Raw genomic sequence first — 22,089 nt, forward strand, 5'->3', positions numbered from 1 at the left:
TCTGGAAAGCCGATAATTTCATACGCTCTTAAGCTTAGAATTTCCTATGCTCATGGCAAAGGTTTGGTAGAGAAGGAGTTCCAGGAACAATTTAACTCAACAACAAAGGAGCCATTATCTATGTAAAGCATGTTGGATGCTCCCTTCTTCAAAAGTACTAAATCTCAAATCTTAAGTGCTTGGCATGTAGTCAATCCAGTGTGCAGATCAGGATGAAATGGGGAAGATGGTAAATTTACAAACATAGGGAGGAACAGTGCCAGGTGCCACTGTAGGAAAGAAAATGTAAGAAAAAGGAATGATAAATCACCTCTACTTGGATTAAGTAGGAAGGGCTTCATGGAGAAGGCATTTGAGGAAGTTACTGTTTGGGGCTCTGTAAGTTATGTCATACTGTTCACGGGGTTCTCAAGGCAAGAATACTGAAGTGGTTTGCCATTCCCTTCTCCAGTGGGCCGCATTCTGTCAGCCCTCTCCACCATGACCCGCCCGTCTTGGGTGGCCTCACGGGCATGGCTTAGTTTCATTGAGTTAGACAAGGCTGTGGTCCTAGTGTGATTAGATTGACTAGTTTTCTGTGATTATGGTTTCAGTGTGTCTGCCCTCTAATGCCCTCTTGCAACACCTACAGCCTTACTTGGGTTTCTCTTACCTTGGACGTGGGGTATCTTTTCACGGCTACTACCGTTAGAACTAGACATGGAACAACAGACTGGTTCCAAATAGGAAAAGGAATACGTCAAGGCTGTATATTGTCACCCTGCTTATTTAACTTCTATGCAGAGTACATCATGAGAAACACTGGGCTGGAAGAAGCACAAGCTGGAATCAAGATTGCTGGGAGAAATATCAATAACCTGAGATATGCAGAAGACACCACCCTTATGGCAGAAAGTGAAGAGGAACTAAAGAGCCTCTTGATGAAAGTGAAAGTGGAGAGTGAAAAAGTTGTCTTAAAGCTCAACATTCAGAAAACGAAGATCATGGCATCTGGTCCCATCACTTCATGGGCAATTGATGGGGAAACAGTGGAAACAGTGTCAGACTTTATTTTGGGGGGCTCCAAAATCACTGCAGATGGTGACTGCAGCCATGAAATTAAAAGACGTTTACTCCTTATAAGGAAAGTTATAACATATTCAAAAGCAGAGACATTACTTTGCCAACAAAGGGCCGTCTAGTTAAGGCTATGGTTTTTCCAGTGGTCATATACGGATGTGAGAGTTGGACTGTGAAGAAAGCTGAGCACCGAAGAATTGATGCTTTTGAACTGTGGTGTTGGAGAAGACTCTTGAGAGTCCCTTGGACTGCAAGGAGATCCAACCAGTCCATTCTGAAGGAGATCAGCCCTGGGATTTCTTTGGAAGGCATGATGCTAAAGCTGAAACTCCAGTACTTTGGCCACCTCATGTGAAGAGTTGACTCATTGGAAAAGACTCTGATGCTGGGAGGGATTGAGGGCAGGAGGAGAAGGGGACGACCGAGGATGAGATGGCTGGATGGCATCACTGACTCGATGGATGCGAATCTGAGTGAACTCCGGGAGTTGGTGATGGACAGGGAGGCCTGGCGTGCTGCGATTCATGGGGTTGCAGAGTCGGAGGCCACTGAGCGACTGAACTGAAGTTATGTCAAGTCTGCATAAGGAGGCCTGATTATGTCTCACAGTAATGTTTTCATGTGCGTCCATGCATGTCTCCAACATTGGACAGGATATAGAGGGTGCTTGGGACAGAGCAGTTAGTCAATATTAAGTCACTATGGCTGGGTGGTCACTAGTGGTAAAGAACCTGCCTACCAATATAGGAGATATAAGAGACACAGGTTCGATCCTTGTCGGGAAGATCCCCTGGAGAAGGAAACGGGAACCCACTCCAATACTCTTGCCTGGAAAATCCCATGGACAGAGTAGCCTGGTGGGCTACAGTCCATGGGGTCGCAAAAAGGTGGACAGGACTGAAGTGACTGAACTGAACTGAAGTGACTTGGCACACACGCATGATAAATACAGTAAATGCTGTCTGGATGACTGAGTACAGGAGTGAATGCATGTATACATTAATGCGTGGCAGTGAGCTCCTCAAGGGTGGTGGGCCTTGAACCTCGATCTCGCTGCGGGTACCCTTGTGCAATCCTGCCAGTTTGCCAGGCGCTCTAATTTCGGGGAGCAGTCTCCACCGCCAGCGTGGCGGGGGCGGGGTTCCAAACCTCCGCCCGGGAGTGCCCACTCCGGGCGGTAGGGGGCGCCGGCGCGCGGCCGGGCGGGTCCCCGGCACCACCCGCGCGAAGCCGGACCAGTGTCTACGCCATGCGCGCGCTGCTGCCGCTGCTGCGCACCAGCTGGGCCTGGCCCGTGGGCGCCGCCGCCGCTGCCGCCGCCCGCCTGCCGCGGGCAGCGAGCGCAGGGCCCGGGCCGCGTCGGACCATGGCCCTGTACCGCACGGAGGAGCGCGGCCAGCCCCACTCTCCCGATTACCGCCTCTTTTTCAGTAAGTAGCTCGCGGGAGGCCCGCCGCGCGTCGCACCGGAGGTTGGGGATGGGAGCGTGGCCTCCATCCCTGCGTCCGGCGGGCACAGCGCGGTCGCCGCGCGGTCCAGGCCACGTTCCCGCACGCGGGGCCCCGCGCCGAGCCGCGGGAGCCGCCTGCGAAGGGAGCCAAGTCCGCAGTCACGGAGCGCAGGGACGCAGGGCGGCAGGCGGGGCCGCGCCGGGTCACCCTGAGCGGGGGCCGCGGTCACCTGCCTGGGGCCCGCAGCCGTTAGCCCGGCCCCCGCCGGCGTTCCGGATTCAACTGTGGTGAACCGAGTTCCCGGGTCAGCCCGCCCTCCGGGTGGGCGTAACTACAAGGCTTCTCCGGCTAGGGCCGCTGGCGATTGGAGAGGCAGGCGGGACTCGGCGATGCTTGGTCCAGCTGTTCTTCTTTTATGGGGCGGGGCTCTGATGAAGGCGCTCTCAGCAGCCTGAATTTATACTCGCGAGTTTGCACCTTGAATGTGATCCACGATCAAGGACCTCGTTTGTTACAAAGTAACCCCTTCTTCTCCCCAAATTGAGCAAATCCAGAGGGCGAAGCGAGTTAGGACCTTGACGTGGCCAGCTAAGATGGGAAAGACCCAGGTCTCCCTTAGTCTCTCTCTCTCTCTTTTTTTTTTTTCGCACCTGTATGTTTCACTGTGGAGGTGGTTAGCTATGATGTGAAGCAGCGAGATTGGTTGAGTTGCTGTCATCCCTCACTGATCTGAGAGCCCCAAGGAGAATAGTAGTACCTTTTTGTGTGTGTGTAAAGTTGTCCTTGCCTTGCTGCTGCTGCTACTGCTGCTAAGTCGCTTCAGTCGTGTACGACTCTCTGCGACCCCAGAGACGGCAGCCCATCAGGCTCCTCTGTCCCTGGGATTCTCCAGGCAAGAACACTGGAGTGGGTTGCCATTTCCTTCTCCAGTGCATGAAAGTGAAAAGTGAAAGTGAAGTCGCTCAGTCATGTCCGACTCTTAGCGACCCCGTGGACTGCAGCCTACCAGGCTCCTCCGCCCATGGGATTTTCCAGGCAAGAGTACTGGAGTGGGGTGCCATTGCCTTCTCCGCGGCCTTGCCTTACCGCCCACCAGTTAGGAATGCCAACTCTAGGGTCTCAGCTCGAATCTGGATTCTTTAGCTCTTAACTACGTGATCCTGGACGAGTTTCCAAACTTGCTGAGCCTTGGTTTTTCTCATATGTAAAATAGGGCTGTAAGAATTACATGGCATAGTGTATGCAAAGAAATTAGTCACAGCATCTAGAATATGTTATGTTGTTAATACTTGTGATCATTTTTGATACCTGTAATTTACAAAATGTTTACACGTTTCCTACTTGAGCCTAGGGTGGAGGCGTATTTTATAGGAGAGAAGACTCAATTTGCATAGTTTTGTGGTTACTGTCTTTGGGTTGGAAGATGCCCTGGAGCAGGAAATGGCAACCCACTCCAGAGTTCTTACCTGGAGAATCCCACGGACAGAGGAGCCTGGTGGGCTACAGTCTATGGAATCGCAAGGAGTTGGACATGACTGAGCAACTGAGCACCTGAGCACACAGGCAGGTGGTCATAAGGCAGCTGATACTAAAATTCCCCTTTTCTTTCAACTTTTCTCCATATTCTTTTCCATCCTTATTTGGTCAAGGTTAATGACGTAGAGCGGAGAAGGCAATGGCACCCCACTCCAGTACTCTCACCTGGAAAATCCCATGGGCGGAGGAGCCTGGTGGGCTGCAGTCCATGGGGTCGCACAGAGTCGGACAGAACTGAGCAACTTCACTTTCACTTTTCACTTTCATGCACTGGAGAAGGAAATGGCAACCCACTCCAGTGTTCTTGCCTGGAGAATCCTGTTTACAGAGGAGCCTGGTGGGCTGCCGTCTCTGGGGTCGCACAAAGTTGGACAGGACTGAAGCGACTTAGCAGCAGCAGCAATGAAGTAGAGAAGAACTATTAACAGGAAGACCCAAATTTCTGATGGATTGTTGCAGAACGTTACAACATGATGGTTTGAGGAATAGCTTTCCATAGTAACAGTGTTACAGATTGGCAGATTTCCAAGTAGATAGAAGCTGTCTAACTCCTAAAATGGTGGAAGTATTTTAGATTTGTTATAAATACAGTAATAAATTATGGAGTGTGTGCTGGACCTGTTAGATGTGGCACTAAGAAAATTTTAGTTATGGGCCCAAGAGATTCATAATATCAATATAATTAGTTAAGGAAAATATAAAAACACTAAAAAATATTTTATTTGAATGTGGGCTGAGAAAAAAAACAGCCTTGAGGATCCTGGAGCATGCGGTGTAGCCTGCTGAGCACGGACTTTGGAATGGAGAGCCCTAAGCTCTGATTCTGGCTCTATAATAACTCGCTATGTGCTGTTGGCAGGCGGTGGCGTCATCTCCTACATTACCAGTGTCTGTAGCTGTGAAAGAAAGCAGTTGACCTCCCAGTGCTCTTCAAGGCCCTCCTTAGTGCCGGTGTTCCCTGGAGGGGATGACTAAGAGATACTCCTAACATTATCTTTTAGGCATTTCTGAGGCTATATTGACCTCTTCCTGTGGTGTGTTTTTTTTTAAGTGCTTTGTGTTGCAGACTCATGACTTTTCTATAGCTGGAATGCCACAAATAAAATATATTTTATGTAAATATAAACTATTATATTTATATCTAATTCAGTTGAAATAACTGACAGAAAAGAAGAAAAACGATTTTACTGAGGTTGATGGGCAAAAATTAGAAGGAAGTAAAGTAGTTTGGAAGAGAGGCCAGGTGGTGAGATAGCCATCAAGGGTTGTTGGGTTGAACAAATCCTCAATTAAACGCCAGATGGCGTCCTTGACCCAGGACAGTTTACAGTTTGCTGGAAGGGGTAGGACAAAGTGAAATGAAGCCCCTTCGGTGTTAGGCGGTATGCGGGAAACTGAGCAATTTACTCTTTATAAAGATAAATAAATTGGATATTTGTACTCTGGCAGTATCCATGAGCAGTAATATGGTGCAGTTCTCTCCCTTCAAAGAAGAGCATCAGTATACCACTTTTTTTGAAAAATGTTGTTTAGTATTGTTTAGCAGTGAAATCATTTCCCACATTTCCAAATATTTCCCAAGACTCTGTAATACTAGTGAAGTTGGGAGGTTGGCTTTTTTGAATTTCATTTCTGTAAATGGTTCTCTTTACCACCATTCAGAAGAATTAGAATAAATGATAGATGCAGTACTTGGTTTTTCCCTTTTAATTGGTGTTAAGCCTTGTAGGAATAGTATTGAAGTGAGACAAGGTGATGGGGAAGAGCATCCTGGTGGTAATCATGAGGCCTCTTGGCCCTGTAATTTACTTTTTGTGGGGTCTTGTGTGAGTAATTGAACCTCTCACTACTTCATTTTATTGAACCATGGAAAGAGGAGATCGGAATCAGTCATTTTCCAAACTGCTTAGTTGAGCACAAGCATCCCATGGTGTGTTACTAGATTTTCTTTAAAGGAAGAGCTTCATGGTTTATTAAATTAGCAAACCACTTCCCATTTTATTATGTTGGGGAGTGACCGTGTGCATATTAAAGTTCTTGTAAATTTTTATGTAACCTAACTTGTCCCAAACTTTTGAATCCCAAAGCCCCTGTTTCTCAGAACTTTTGTTGACATTTTAGCAACTGTGGAGTTTCATAGAATTCTATTTGGGAAGAACTGAGTTCTAGATTAATAGTCAAAAGACTTGGGTTATAGAGGAGTGGGATGGGGAGGGAGACAAGAGGGAGGTTCAAGGAGGAGGGGAAGTATGTATACCTATGGCCAGTTCATGTTGATTTATGGCAGAAACCATCACAATATTGTAAAATAATTATCCTCTAATTAAAATTTTTTTTAAATGGAAAAGAAAAATAAGTTGTAGGCTTGGCTTGGCTACCTTGGGCAGCACTTGATTTCCTTTAGCTCATTTCTCCATCTGTAAAATGGGAATAGCACTGATGATTTTATAGAATTTCTGTGGCAGCTAAACGATACCATATTTGTAAAGATTATTAGTGTCTCGTGTGGTACATTGTTAATGTTTAATATGTATTATTTCTTTTTCCCTTTTGACTTTAAGACACTAGACCAAAATTCTTGTTAGATTTTATAAAGGATGAGAACGGTGGGATATGGATAGAATTGGATACTTTGACTGTGTCCCAATTTATTAATTCCAAGTCTCAGAAGTTTTAATGGGTACTGATGACCTGCAATCTTTTGAATTAGTTGTGAAATCATAGTGAAGTAAGACTCTTTCATATAGGACTAGAGACATAACATTGTATGCCAGTATTCATTTGGTAGTCTGCATGTGTTTCTTTCATTCATAACATATAATTCATTATTTCAAATTTTTTAAGTTTTCTGAAAGGATGAGAAGAAACTATGCTTTTCATAATTTGGATTTTTGTTACTGTGGGATAGGTGACTGGTTCACTTAGAGAAATAATGCCATAGATAATTCCAGTTGCTTTTATTTAGCATGAGAATGAATCATGCAGTTTTGAAACAATAAATTTGTTTTATCATTTATAGTAAGCATATGTTTATGTTGAAATTATTGTATGTTTTCTTTAAGTACATCATTTGAATAGTAGGAGAAATCTGCCATTGAATGTACCACACATCTGGACTGAAAAAAATTTACAGTGAGCACTACACAAAAGGTGTGTTTTGAGCCTTAAATATATGAGTTCTTATAACCTTTTTTTTTTAATTTTGCCTATATCATAGAACTTGAATTAACATAATAGAACATAATAGTTATTTTGTGGATAGAGAAACATTAAATGTATTTATTTGGTTTTTGTCATTGCTACAGCTTCCAGTAAGAATGTCTATAAATGGTTTTAGTAATCATATGTGATAGTATGTTGGTACTTGGCCTACATGTAGCTATTTGATGTATATGATACATATAATCAGATACAGGTTTTGCAGTCCATTTGATTTTCTCACTTGGTGATTTAAGTGAGCTTTCATTCTGAAACAACTTGCTATTCTAAGAGAAAAACATGTAGATAACTTACAAAATGATAGAATGAAATCTCATTTCAGTCCAGCTGAGGGTAAAATTTTGACATTGTTTGGCAACATCTAATATATTTCCAGTAGTCATGTATGGATGTGAGAGTCGGACTGTGAAGAAAGCTGAGCGCCGAAGAATTGATGCTTTTGTACTGTGGTGTTGGAGAAGACTCTCGAGAGTCCCTTGGACTGCAAGGAGATCCAGCCAGCCCATCCTAAAGGAGATCAGTTCTGAGTGTTCATTGGAAGGACTGATGTTGAAGCTGAAACTCCAATACTTTGGCCACCTGATGCGAAGAGTTGACTCATTGGAAAATACCCTGATGCTGGGAAGGATTGGGGGCAGGAGGAGAAGGGGACGACAGAGCTTGAGATGGTCGGCATCACCGACTTGATGGACATGTGTTTGAGTGACCTCCAGGAGTTGGTGATGGACAGGAAGGCCTGGCGTGCTGCGATTCATGGGGTCACAAAGAGTCAGACACGACTGAGCAACTGAACTGAACTGAACTGAACATATGTTGATGGGCCTGATAGAATTTGTTAGCTAATGCCTAGTAGGTATATAGTCTGATTTTTGACAAAGTGAAATACCACAGTAAGGTGACTCCCATTTGTTTTTCTCTCTCCTCATAAATATCCAAAAGTGATAGTAGGTGCATAAAAAAAGATAACCCTGAAGCAACAGATAAGAAGGAGCCATTAGAGCTGGTGATTTCAGAATATTTATAAAGGAAGAAAAGCACATGGAGGTGTGGTTATTGGTGAAGAGGCACAGAGGAAGTCCCAACTTAAGTCTGTGTGCTGAGGGTGTGTAGTTTCAGAGGAAGCTGAGCTGCTTTGCAGAACCTCAGGGTCTGAGGACATGTTGATATATGGGAGAGAGGGTGAGAGAGAGAGAGACGTGAAGCTTGACACAGGAGGAGCCGTGTAAGCTGTGTTATGGAGCGGCAGGCACATGGGTGTTTCCTGTGCAGGCCTGGGGCTTAGGCCATGCACTGGTTCCTTCCCCAGAAGCTGAAGGACGTGTTTGGAGATGGGCAGGACAGCCTGATGGTGTTGCTGTCCCTCTGACTCAGGGGTGTGCCATTGTCACAGCTGGCTTCTTAAGCACATGTCTTCGCAGGAGGCTGGCCCTTTGCCCAGCCTCTCCCACACACCCCAGCCTTTCCTAGTCTTTTATTCTTAACTATAGACCAGCTTGTCAGGGGTCACCTTCAGACAGGTTTTCCTCACTGCTACTGTTATCTACCAAACTGCTTTGTCGAAAGGTGACCTTCATGTGGCAAATTTAATAATCAACTGAAAATTCTCCTCCCAGGTGAATTCTCAACAGTATTTTCACAGTCTAACCCTCTTTCTGCCTTGAAAAATTTTTTTTTTTCGCCTCCTGGGACAACACTTTCTTTTATCTTCTTTTGATAGCTTCTCCATCAGCAGTTCCCTTTGCTGGATTCTCTGATCTGAACTCTAACCTTTGAAATGGCCCAGGACTCAGTACTTTGCACATGTATCTATCTTTTCTCTCTCTAGAGCACGGGTTGGCAAGCCCTTTCTGAAAAGGGCCAAATAGTAAATAGTTCAGGTTTTGCAAGACCGGTGGTCCCTCACAAACTACTTAACTCTGTGTTGTGGGGCAAAAGCAACCAGCGAGTAAAGATATGGGTATGGCTATGTTCCAGCAAAAGGCTGTTTATAAAAGTAAGGACAGCCCTTGTGCTGGATTTGGCCTGTGGGCCAGAGTTTCTGTTGCTGCTTTTGCTGTAGATGATCCCTGCCTCCCAGATTTGTAATGTTAGCCCTAGTCTCTTCTTGAGCTCAAGATATACTAGTACTGTACATTTACAAGTAAATGTACTGTAAATGCAGTAAATGTACTGTGTATTTCCACCGAAATGTCCGAGAAGTTAACCTAAAGTTAATGTGTAGAAAACAGAACTCCCTGTCCCCCACTCCTACCCAACTATTTCTGCCTTGACACCTGGGAAACATTGTTTTGGCCGCTCTTACCCTATATCTAGTTACTAGTCTGTCCCTTCAGTCCACCTTTTGAAATGTATCCAGAAGCCAGTTACCTGTCTCCGCTCCCACCCGTGCTCCTGTATCCACGTCACCAACATCTTTCACTTGACTGATTGCAGGGGCCTCCTGGTTCTTCACCCTGCTCCACCACTGTCCCCTGAAGCCTGCTTTCCACCAGAAGTCATGAGATGTAAGTCTGATCATGCCAGGTTCTGCTCTTACTGTTGCAAGGTCCTGTGTGACCGGATCCTGGGCTTCGTCACTGAAGGCTTTGCTTGTCTCTCTTCTTCTGGTCATCGTGCTCCAGCCATCTTGGCCTCCTGGTCTCTCCAGCTGCCCTGCGTTTTCTCGCTTCCGCACCTCTGCGCTTGCCCCGCATATGCAGCGTTCCTCCTTAGACGTCTGCTTGAACCTCTTCCTCGCTTCATTCCGCTGCCCTGGCATTTCCATATAAAATACTATCTCCTTCCGCTATTCTTTTCTTGCCCTATACCTGATCAAGTTAAAAGTATATTCATTGCTTCTATGCACCAACCCCTGACCACAATACAAATTCCACAAAAGCAAGGAATTTGTATATCTAGTACCTAAAACAGTGCCTAGTATACTGTATGTGTTCAGTAAGTATTTACTGAATGAATGATTTTAAGAAAACCTTATAAACTAACTGGGAAAAAAGAAAAGAGAACCAGAATTTTTCAGAGTCACGCAGGTATCCACTGAGATGTCAGAAGCTATTGCACCCATTAAGAAGGAAGAGGAGGCTCTGAAGAAAAGGCAGTCAAAGAATAAGAGCTTTTGGAGATTAAAATCTGATTAAGACACAAAAGTCCATAGACGGGGTAGTGGGTAAATTGGTGTTCTGTTATTTTAAGCCATCAAGTGTGTGATAATTTGTTACAGCAGTCCTAGAAAGCTGACACAGAGAAATTAGAACATAAGGTAAAGGAATCTACCAGAAAGTAGAAATGTCAAAGAGACAGCAGGAAGAAAAAAAAAAGGTAGAAGAGACATAGAGATTTACACTAGGAAGTCTTAAGATTTGGATACTATGAGTTCCAGAAGGAAACGACAGACAAAATGAAGAATTTTCAAAGGAATAGTGAAAGAGATCTAAGAATTTAAGTACCCAAGTGCTCTGAGTCCCTGACTCTTTACGTGAAAACTCAGAAAACAGAGGCTTCTATAAAGACCCTGAGAGTCCCTGGGGTTGGGAGGAGGGGAAGTGGGGAGAACAGGCCACCTGCAGAGCACCGAGAACAAACTGGTACCTGATTACCAGCAGCCCTGAAAACCCAGACTGGAGTAACGCTTCCAAATTCCAAAATTCTGAGATCGTTTTTCCTTCTAGAATTTACCCTGGCAACCATTAATCCGGGATGTAGGCTGAATCAAGACATTTCAGGCGTTTACGGACTTTGGAGACTTACCTCCCATGCCTCCTTTCTTACACTACACAAGTTAGGAATATGCTCTTGCAAAAACAGGTAAAACAAACAAAGCTGAAGGCATGGAATCCAGAAAACAGATCTAAGCTGGAAACCAACAAAGCAGAGTCTCGAGGTGCCAAGAAAGCATCCAATCCAGATTGCAGCAGAAAGTATGATTTCCAAAGGGAGCTATTTGGTTAGAGAATTCCATCGTTTCTGTGGAAGCTGTGAGACATTTGAATAATTGATAGGTATGATTATGACTGACTAAGGAAGGAAGAAAATTAGAAACACAACTCAAAATAGAAGTTGAACAGAAAAGGAAATTATCTGTAAGATTCTGCTTCGCCAAAAATCAACATCTAGCAATGCTTCTTAAACTTGCCTGACTCGTATGCTTACTAATAATTTAAATACCCAGATTTCTCTCCTTATGATTCTGATTAACTAGGTATGAGATCTGCTTAACAAGCAATCGAGGCTTTTCTGATCTTTAGGAAATACACTCACAGGAAAAGCATGGAAAACTCAATAGGATTATAGAACATTTTCTCAGCTTTGAAGTGAAAAAATGTAAGTGCAGAAGATAAAAAATTAGGAAAAAGAATGAAGAAAGGGAAAAAGCCTGTTAGTTGAGTCGAGAAATACTGTTTATGTCTTGATGAAGCAAGGAGTAAAGCTGTAAAGTATTGGCCAATAGAGAATTTAAAGGGATTAGATTGCAGTCAGATGGACTAATCTTACCTTTTAGAGCTGAAATCTGTAGATAATATTCTAATATTATAAATTAAAAACTATGAATATATTACAGTATTTGAAAAAGTAAATTGGCAACGACTTGGTCATAATTCTAAAGAAACAACCAGTCTGAGCTGTAGATAATGAAGTTCTAACCTAAGATTCAGTTCAGTTCAGTCACTCAGTCGTGTCCGACTTTTTGCGACCCCATGAATCGCAGCACGCCAGGCCTCCCCGTCCATCACCAACTCCCGGAGCTCACTCAGACTCACATCCATCGAGTCAGTGATGCCATCCAGCCATCTTATTCTCGGTCGTCCCCTTCTCCTCCTGCCCGCAAGATTATCACTACTTTATTCTCAGGCTCTAAGAAAGGGCTGTTTCTGATGTGTGCTTCAGTTCTGTCTTTAAAAGGTGGCATACGCTGCCACAGTGCTTGCTGCATGTACCAAGTCTGTCCATGGCTCATAGGTATAGTATGGATTACCCCATTCATTTTAGACAAGATCAGAGAGAAGGCAATGGTAACCCACTCCAGTACTCTTGCCTGGAAAATCCCATGGATGGAGGAGTCTGGTAGGCTGCAGTCCATGGGGTTGCTAGGAGTCGGACACGACTGAAGTGACTTAGCATGCATTCATTGGAGGAGGAAATGGCAACCCACTCCAGTATTCTTGCCTGGAGAATCCCAGGGATGGGGGAGCCTGGTGGGCTGCCATCTATGGGGTCGCACAGAGTTGGACACAAGTGAAGTGACTTAGCAGCAGCAGCAGGATAGATAGCACAGGTTTCTCTATCTAGAAGTGGAGTGGTCCTATGAAATTATCCATCAGCTGAAATGTTTTAAAGAAGCAATACCTTAGGAGACCTCTTGCTAAGGAATGCACAAGATAAATGGAGAGAAAGCACAGGGGCTCACGGACGTAGTTGAGAGCTCTGGCAACTTGCTGCTGAGATGCTGAGTGTAGTTCCCAGGAAAGGAGCTTGCCTGGCCACACTCTTCACTGCTCAGGGCTGCTTGATACCTCCATTAACAGCTGCTGAAAACGCACTGAATGCTGCTTTCATTTCTTTTTTTTTTTCGTAAAAGTTAAAATCCTCTTTGGATTTTTGTTGTTGTTGTTAGCAAAAACAGGCACTAATATAGGTCTTTTATAAAAGTGAAGTGGCTTAAACCAAACTTTTGAAAAACGGGATACCAGAACCTATCTTTAAACCCACCTTTAGAGAATCTTAATGCGTTTAAGAATCTTAATGCATTTAATGTTGCTTAGAACTCAACATTCAGAAAACTAAGATCATGGCCTCCGGTTGCATCACTTCATGCAAATAGATGGGGGAACAATGGAAACAGTGAGAGACTTTATTTTCTTGGGCTCCAGAGTCGCTGCAGATGGTGACTGCAGCCATGAAATTAAGATGCTTGCTCCTTGGAAGAAAAGCAATGACCAACCTAGAAAGCATATTAAAAAGCAGAGGCATTAGTTTGCCAACAAAGGTCCATCTAGTCAAAGCTACCGGTTTTTCCAGTAGTCATGTATGGATGTGAGAGTTGGACTTTAAAGAAAGCTGAGTGCAGAAGAATTGATGCTTTTGAATTTGGTGTTGGAGAAGACTCTTGAAGAGTCCCTTGGACTGCAAGGAGATCCAGCCAGTCTATCCTGAAGGAAATCAGTCCTCAATGTTCATTGGAAGGTCTGATGCTGAAGCTGAAACTGCAGTACTTTGGCCACCTGATGTGAAGAACTGACTCGTTTGAAAAGACCTTGATGATTGAAAGATTGAAGGCAGGAGGAGAAGGGGACAGCAGAGGATGAAATGATTGGATGGCATCACTGACTAAATGGACATGAGTTTGAGTAGACTCCGGGAGTTGGTGATTGACAGGGAAGCCTGGCGTTCTGCAGTCCATGGCGTCACAAGAGTTGGACACGGCTGAGCAACTGAACTGAACTGAATGCGTTTAAGTGAAGCCTAGTATCATACTTAGAGTACTGACTCTAGAACACTTCGATGGATTCTTATCCTTTCTTTGTATGTTAGGTCAGTGATTAGCTCTCTGATTGTGCCAAGAGGACTTCTTTGTCTTTCAGTTTATAGGATGATGCTGATCCTGATAGCTTGTAGCGCACACTAACTTAGCTGTAGGCATTGATCGCATTTTGGCACTTTTGTATTATGACATCTAGTACATTGCCTTTTGCATACTAAATTGTATATTAATTAAAGGAAATTGAGAAAATTAAGTGTCAGAGAAATTGAGTGACTTTATCAAACTCAGCAACTACAAGGCATACTCTTGCCCTCTGTATTCATTGCTCCTGTACAAATTTGTTAGTATTTTGCCCATCAAAGCATTATAATTATCAGAGATCTAAGGCCCTATTTTATTTTCCCAGACGTTTTTCTGTTTTTTTTCTTTATTATTATGTTTTTATTTAAACTATTTCATGACCCAAATGGCTTCTAGTAGGTTTGGTTATCTGAGTCAAACCATTCATTTACTTTTATATTCTTTTTGCCTTCCAGAATGGCAATTAGAAAATTATTTTAATGTATGTATTGGCACTGCCTTAGTGTTTGAATATATTTAGACCCCAGTTTGAAGTGACAGATGTCAAAGAACACTTCTCACAGATCTTTAGCTTTTAATGATCACAGTCTAGTCCTATTTTCCTTCATACTTGAGTAGCACATGTTTCTCTTACATCTTAATATTTGTTGAGACTTGTCCCCAGTTAACAAGAGCTTTAGGGAAACTTCACACCAAGTCAGTGTGCTAGAGGTATCGTTTAGTCTTAATTCCAGGTAGCCCAGCTATTCTGTCGAGTTTCCTATATTTCATTAAGTTTAATAACAAACTTTCCTGGTTTGTAGGACTTCCTGAATTCTTAGAGCTGTGGTGATTGTTAATTTCCATCAGTGATAGGTTGCAATAGCAACCTAGTAATATGCTAATCTTTCTTTTGTTCAGAATTCTACCTTATCTTTATGACTTAGTAGAGAAAAGGACCGCAGATGGGTGATTGTTATTTGCAGTAAGTGCTCCTATTTATACCTTAAAAAGTACTAGAGTTTTCTAAACTGCCTTCTTTTTTGTGTGAACAGTTCTGAGCTTTAGTAGAGATACAGACTCTTTTAAACACCATCACAGTGATGGTGCAGAACAGTCTGTCACTCCCCTAAATTTTCTCCCGGCTCCTCTTTTAAGTCAACTCCGCCCTCTCCCCTCAACCTCTGGCAACCTCTGGTCTGGTTTTTATCCCTGTAGTTTTGCCTTTTCCAGAATGTTATCTTAGTGGAGTTGTTTGAATCTAGCTTCTTTCACTTAGCATAATTGCATCATAGATTTTTTTCATTTTCTTTTGTGTATCAGTAGTTCATTTTTTATTATGGACTAATGGCTGCTGCTGCTGCTGGACTATTGAGTAAAATGCCATTGTGTGGGTTTAGTAGTTTGTTTATCCGTTTACCAGTTGGATATTTGAGTTGTCTCCAGTTTTTGTGATTATTGAGTAAAGCCAGTATAAACATACACTGAGAAGTTTTTGTTTGAGCATAAGTTTTCATTTTTCCTAGTTAAGTACTTAATAGTAGAATTTCTGGATCATACGTTTATAAGAAGCTGTCAAACTATTTTCCAAAGTTGCTGTACTGTGTTCAATTCCCCACCACTACATTTCATTTTAATAGAAAATATGTAAATGTGACCCGCTTAAGTAACTTTGTTATTTATAGAAAAGTAAATAATCTTGCAGCAAACTGATAATCTTGTTTTCTGTTCTTTTTTAAAAAAATTTTTTATTGAAGGATAATTGCTTTATAGAATTTTGTTGTTTTCTGTCAAACCTCAACATGAGTCAGCCATAGGTATTGTTTTCTGTTCTTTGTGTTGCTCAAGATGTCTTTCAAATCAGACAGAGAATTTGAGATTTGAAGTGGTATGTGAAAGAGAAGTTTTTTTTTAAGGTGCATCCTTTTTAACTGATGGAAAAGAGCTTTATAGATCTTCAGTTCAGTTCAGGGAGAGTTTCATATCCTTTGCCACTTGTGTGCTTTTTCTTATCTTTATCATAGTTTGTGCATTGGGTCATACATAAGTCACTTTGTTGCTGGGGTGGGAAAGGGTAAATTATATTAGTAGCTTGTACAGAAAAATGAAGTAGTAATAGAGATATTTGCTCAGCACGTATTAACTGAATGCCTACTAAGTGCTGGGAACTTTTCTACGTTCTGAGGATCCAGTAGAGAGCCTAATAGAACAAACAGAAACACAACAACAAAAGGTCTTCTTTCTTCAGAAACTTTAGTGATAAGTGGTAAGGAAAACCCACAGAGCATGAGAAGCGGAAATAAAATTTCGGTGGCGTGTAGGCCATTGTTAAGTTATATATTTCTAATTTTATTGGGCTAAAGCCAATGTTTGTATTTGTTCATTTGTTTAAATAAACTTTATTTTGGAATAATTTTAGATTGGACAAGGTTGCAACAATTGTACAGAATTTCAGTGTATCTTACCATGTTCCCTAACATTAACATCTTTCATTACCGCTGTGCATTTGTCAAAGCTAAGAAACTGACATTGATACATATTATTAACTAATTGCACATTTTATTTGGGTGTCACTGGTTTTTCCACTAATGTCATTTTTCTGTCCCAAGATCCAGTTCAGGGCACCACATTCCTCTCAGACACTGTATTTCCTTAGTATCCTCTGATCTGATGACTTCTCAGTCATTCCTTTCGTAAGTTTCTTCCTTGATAACCTTGAGACTTCTGAAGAGTATTGGTTAGGTATTTTGTAGAATGTCCCTCAGTTTGGGTGTGTCCAATATCTTTTTTGTGATGAGACTGGAATTATGGGTTTGGGGGAAGAGCATGGCAGAAGTGAAGTACCTTTATCTCGGCGTATCAGGGGATCCATGCTATGAACACGACTTGTCCGCTGGTGGTATTAACCTTGATCGCTTGGTTAAGGATACTGATTGTCTGGTTTCTCCACGGAAATGTTTTTCCCCTTCCACACTCTGTTCTTTGGAAGCAAGTCATTAAGTCTAGTCCACACTTGGGGAATAGGGTAGGCTTTATTTTTTGTGGGGGGAAAATATCTACATATATTGTTTAGGATTTTTCTGAAGGAAGATTAGTCTCTTCTGTCATTTTTATTTATTTATACAATCATTTATTTGTATTACTGTGGATCATGTATATTTATTGTATCCTTTGGATTATAATGCATTACAGGCACACCTCATTTGGTTGTACTTTGAAGATACTGAACGTTTTACAGATAGTTTTGTGGCAGACTGTGTCGTGCAAGGCTGTTAGTGCCAGTTTCACAGAAGCTTTTACTCACTTGGTGTCTCCGTGTCACATTTTGATAGTTCTCGAAATATTTAAAACTTCCATCATGATAATATTTGCTATGGTGATATGTGATTATGATCTTTGGCATTACCGGTACGATTCATTGAAGACTCAGGTGATGGTTAGCTATTTTTTTTTTTTAGCAATAAAGTATTTTTAAAAATGTATAAATTGCGTTTTTAGATATAATTTTATTGCACACTTAATAGACTAAATATAGTGTAAACATAACTTTTATCTACATTAGGAAACCAAACATTTGTGTGACTTTCCTCACTGCGATATTCGCCTTACAAACAGTGGTCTGGAACCAAGCCCGCAGTGTCTCCAAGGCGTGCCCGTAACCATTATTTACCTTGTTGCTCAACTTGCTCCAGCTTTGGCCTTTGGGAGCTCTTTCAGGTCGGCTCCTTCCCCCTTTGACGTGCCTGTGAGTGAGTGATCGTGGCTCAGTCGTGTCTGACTCTTTGCAACCCCAGGGACTGTAGCCTGCCAGGCTCCTTTGCCCATGGAATTCTCCAGACAAGAATACTGGAGCGGGTTGCCATTTTCTTCTCCATCGACATACCCATAACTTTTTTTTTTTTTTGTGAGCACTTGGTCACTTTCTGGTACTCCAGGATATTCCAAGCTCATCTTGTATTTTCTTTGCCCCAGGCGTAGAATAAGCCCTAAGAAACCCTGGTTCTTTTCACTGGAGAATGGTATTTAGAAACCAAGATTTGGGTGTTCTGTATACTCATTGCTACTGGAGTGTTAGACAGTCCTCACTTTATTTATTAAAATATTTTTAAAGTCTAAATTTGAAAATTATACCAAAGAAGTAGCAGGCCAGAAGTAGTGCATACCTTGACTTTGGAAATTACAAAGTGAAAATTTCCTATGGCTATATTAAGCCCAGCTTTTGGAAACACACATTCCAATAAAAGTATACATTCATATTTTATTTAAATAATATATACTTTTAAAGATATTTTACATATATATTTCAGTACACAATGAGGATAAAATAGTTTTGGTTATTCAAGTTTGTTTTTGTTTTAAGCTTACCTTAATATTAGCATCCTTATCACTGAGTGAAAATTTTGGTAGGACTTTTAATCCTTTGTTTCATGTGGGTTGTCGGTAGAAATGAGGAATTATGTTGTTAGGTTTCTGTTGGGAAAATTGACATCAGTTTTAACCCAGTTCACCTATTGATGAGCCTCTTTTCGAAAGTAAGATTTTTTTCATAGTTGGAGTTTTAGTCTAATTTAGACTTTTTACTTTGGAAATTTAAGCCACAGGGGCAAGTGAATGGTTTCAACAGCCCAGATATAGTTGATTTGGTGTGTACAGCAGTCCCCCTTATTTGTGGTTTTGCTTTTCACGATTAAGTGTTGAGTTATGTGCACTGCGCTCTGAGCAGCACGATGAAGTCTGCTGCTGTCCTGCTTTGTCCCTCTCCTGGGCATGAGTCATTCCTTTGTTCATCCTTAGTAGGTAGATGTCTTGGTTGTCAGACCAACTGCCCAGACAGAGCTTGTGTTCAGGTAACCCTTATTTTACTTAATAATGGTTCCAAAGCGTAATGATGCTGGCAATTTGAATATTCTTCTCCTGTGCCTAACTTGTAAATTAAACTTTATCATATGTAGATGTGTATAGAAAAACGAAACAAAACAAAACCTATGTGAGGTTTGCAACTATCAACATTTTCAGGCATCCACTGGGGTCTTGGAAGGCATCCCCCAAAGATAAGGGAGGGCTATCATTTTTCTCTTTGGTCATCAGACGAGCAAGTTTTAAAAGTTGAATTAAACCTTAAATTGGGAGTTAAAGTTAATTTTGAAAAAACGTTAACAGCTTGTTCAAAATTTAAAAGTGGGTAAGAGTATAATTGCTCTAAAGAATAAGCTAGTTCATTGCTTTAATTCTGTGTTTTTGTTTGTTTTCCTTTGCAGAGAATGTAGCTGGTCACTACATTTCCCCCTTTCATGATATTCCTCTGAAGGTGGACTCTGAAGAGGTATTGTTTTAACTTGTTTTGGGCATGAAAATATATACTTCTAGTATCACCAAAAGATGCTTTTTGGAAGCATTTCAAAAAGAAATGTTTTGGTTGGTGGCAGAGAATGGCAGAGGACAATTAGCATCAATTATCTTTGTAACAGGATTATAAGCCCTCTTCATGAATTAGAATTTGGATAAGAAAGGGTTTCTTCCAGGAGGACTTGGGAAGAAAGAAGTGTTAGTAGTCTATGAGGCTTAGAATTTGGTAGCAAATAAAAATTTAAGGTTAAGAATTTGGAAGGTTAACAAGAGGCTTATTTTTAATAAGAATAGTAGTAGTATTAGTAATAATAAGATAGTAACATTTGCAGATTATCTTCTGTTTGCTAGCCACCATGTCAACATATGCCATTTTATTTAATCCTTATAAATTGCTATTATCATCTCCAAGGACACTGGAGCTGAAGCGTCCTTGACTTGGACACTTTGTCTAAGGTCACATAGCTGGTGAGTGGCAGAACAAGGATTTGATTTAGCATTTCTGACCACAGAGTTCATGCTCTTTAACCACTCTACGAGATCAATGCTAGAAAGATACAGTTGGAAAAATGGTAGTCTTTGAATAGCTATTCTTTTAGAACCTAGAATTACATGAGAGGTGGGAGAGTAGAACGGATGTAAGTCACATTGGAGGGAAATCTGCTGAAGATGGAACTAAGAGGAGCTCAGAATTTGGAGCATTCCTAGGGCTCTCCTGACTAATTGGCGAGATGGCATCATTGGTAGTGGATGTTAGCAGTCACCGCAACCTTGGCAGTTCTTTCAGTAAGATCCGAGTAGTTAACTGGCTTATTTCACTGCCACGTTTTTCAGTGACCAGAACTACATTCCAGGATGAGATTCCATGGGGCTGGTTAGTGCGGTTGGGTTTTCCAGAACTGTGGTGGGATCAGTGTGGCGTAGAGGCCAGGGAGAAAGTGGGAAGCTGCTGCAGCTGCGAGTCTGGTTTGACTTTCCAGGGTTACCTCAGGGGCCGACTCTCAGGTGTCACAGTAAGGTTATGGCACATGGGAATAGGATGTGTGCTGCCTCCCAGGTCTTCACAGGCTTGGACTGTCCGTAACAATGATAATGGGGGGCAGTGAGAGCCGAGAGTTACCGAGTACCCCTCGTGCTTAGCCAGGCACTGAGCTCAGAGCTTGACTTGCATTATTTCAGTATGTCCAGGGCTACTGCTACCGTTTTTATTTTGCTAATGAGGTGAAGTGCCTTGCCCATGGTCACAAACCTAGTCTGTTGTGGAGATGAGATTTGAACATAGATGCTGTAACTCCACAGACTGTAATTTTTTTTTTTTTTTAGCGTTTCTTCAGGTTTTATTTTAAATAATAGCAGGTGTAAAGTCAAGAAGACAATAGGCAATGGTGACTTGATCCAGTAAGCAAAAGGAAAGGTATTTTATTCTAAACAATTATTTACAAACACATTTAAAACTATAGTCATTTCCTAGAATGTCTATAAAATTTTCCATAAATAATTATCCCAGAGACATCCAAGGAAGAGGACATTCAGCAGCATCCTCTACAAAGTCTGTATCTTAGCTGCTCTTGTGTAACCCTTCTATCTCACTACTTCTGAGTAATATTCAGCTACAGGACAAGGAGTCATGTAATCTGGAGAGAGAAAGGAACCGGTGAGAGAACATAAAGAACTCTACAGTACTGTGTGTGTCTCTTGAGTGTGTGTGTGTGTGTGTGTGTGTGTGTCCATGTCTTGTTTTGGCCAGTGAGCCGTCCAACCTAGGTCTCACATCTCCCAACCACTCTCTTTGATTTTGGCTTAAAGAGGGTGCACTCATTTATTATTTGTTAATTAATTTATTCATTTGGTAAACAGTTATTGCATGGTTGCTATGAGTCAGTATTCTGAGCACTAGAGTTGCAGTGGTGAATGAGGTGAATATAGTTCCTTCTCAGCCAGAGGAGACTAACAACCTGAAAGTAAACAAGACAGTCAAATACTGTAAGGTGCTAGAAAACTAGCAGAGAGTAGCGAAGAGTGACTAGTAGGTGCTGCTTAGCGGGGAGTGGTGTACTGTGACAGTCTCTATACCTCTTAGCAGTAGCAGTGATAACAGTATTATATGGAGGAACTGTGTAGTAGGTCGGGGTGTAAGAGGAACAAAGAATGGGCTTTCTACATCCCGCTGAGTAATAATACTCTGCCTTAGGAGGATGGATTTGGAGGAACATGAGCTTTGGGCTTATGAAAAATTGATAACGGCAGAACAAAGTGTAACAGGTTGTGCGAATGAATTCTGGGCCTGTGGAGATCGGTACACGCAGTGGCTGTGTAAACAGGCTTCCCTTGTTCCCAGACAGAATGATTAGAGAACTCTTGCACCTTATACTTTGGGTGGTGGTATTTTAGGAAGAGAAATGATGTATCAGGGCTGACTTGGAATAATTGTTTTTCTGTTTGTTTCCTTCATTAGCTGTTTTGGTGTGTAAAAGTTACATATAACGTGTGAGCATTTGTGAACGGTGTAATTTTTCTCCCCAACCCGCCGCACAATGCTCTTTTAATTTAAAAGTGCTTGATGGAGACTTGGTAATCACACCTTGGTGGAAATCACAGGCAGGAGGCGCAGCTGAGTGCTTTCATGGCTTGTTAGGCACACTCCCTGGAGTTTCATTTCAACAATGAAATGACTGTTTTAAGCATGGTTACTGGAAACTGCCAGTCTTTCCTTAAAGACTGAACCGAGCCTTTGCTTATTTTGTAAAAGCTGGGAAAATATACTTGAAGGAGACTTAGCTTTTCTAATAATTTGTTTTGTGGAGCACTTTGATGCTCATGCACTGGGGGTGTAAATGCTGAGAGAAAACTGCACTGGGCATTTTGTGGATTCCCTGTTGAATCAGGTTTCTGGAAACCTCTGGTGCAATGTTTATATGACAGGCATATTTTTATTGCTGTACG

The 22,089-nt window shown here is 42.0% G+C and overlaps 1 protein-coding gene across 3 annotated transcripts in view; it reads left to right on the forward strand.

Moving 5' to 3' along the window:
• The window catches only part of PPA2 (pyrophosphatase (inorganic) 2), a 115,417-nt gene continuing 95,611 nt past the window's right edge, over window positions 2,284-22,089 (forward strand). For all 3 annotated transcript variants that reach the window (XM_018049246.1, XM_018049245.1, XM_018049247.1), the window contains exons 1-2: window positions 2,284-2,489; window positions 19,059-19,123. In XM_018049246.1, the coding sequence (XP_017904735.1) occupies window positions 2,309-2,489; window positions 19,059-19,123 (246 nt within the window). In that variant the 5' untranslated portion in view covers window positions 2,284-2,308. The remainder of the gene's footprint in view (window positions 2,490-19,058; window positions 19,124-22,089) is intronic.

The sequence above is a fragment of the Capra hircus genome, chromosome 6 (assembly GCF_001704415.2).
Source record: "Capra hircus breed San Clemente chromosome 6, ASM170441v1, whole genome shotgun sequence".
Classification (NCBI taxonomy): domain Eukaryota; kingdom Metazoa; phylum Chordata; class Mammalia; order Artiodactyla; family Bovidae; genus Capra; species Capra hircus.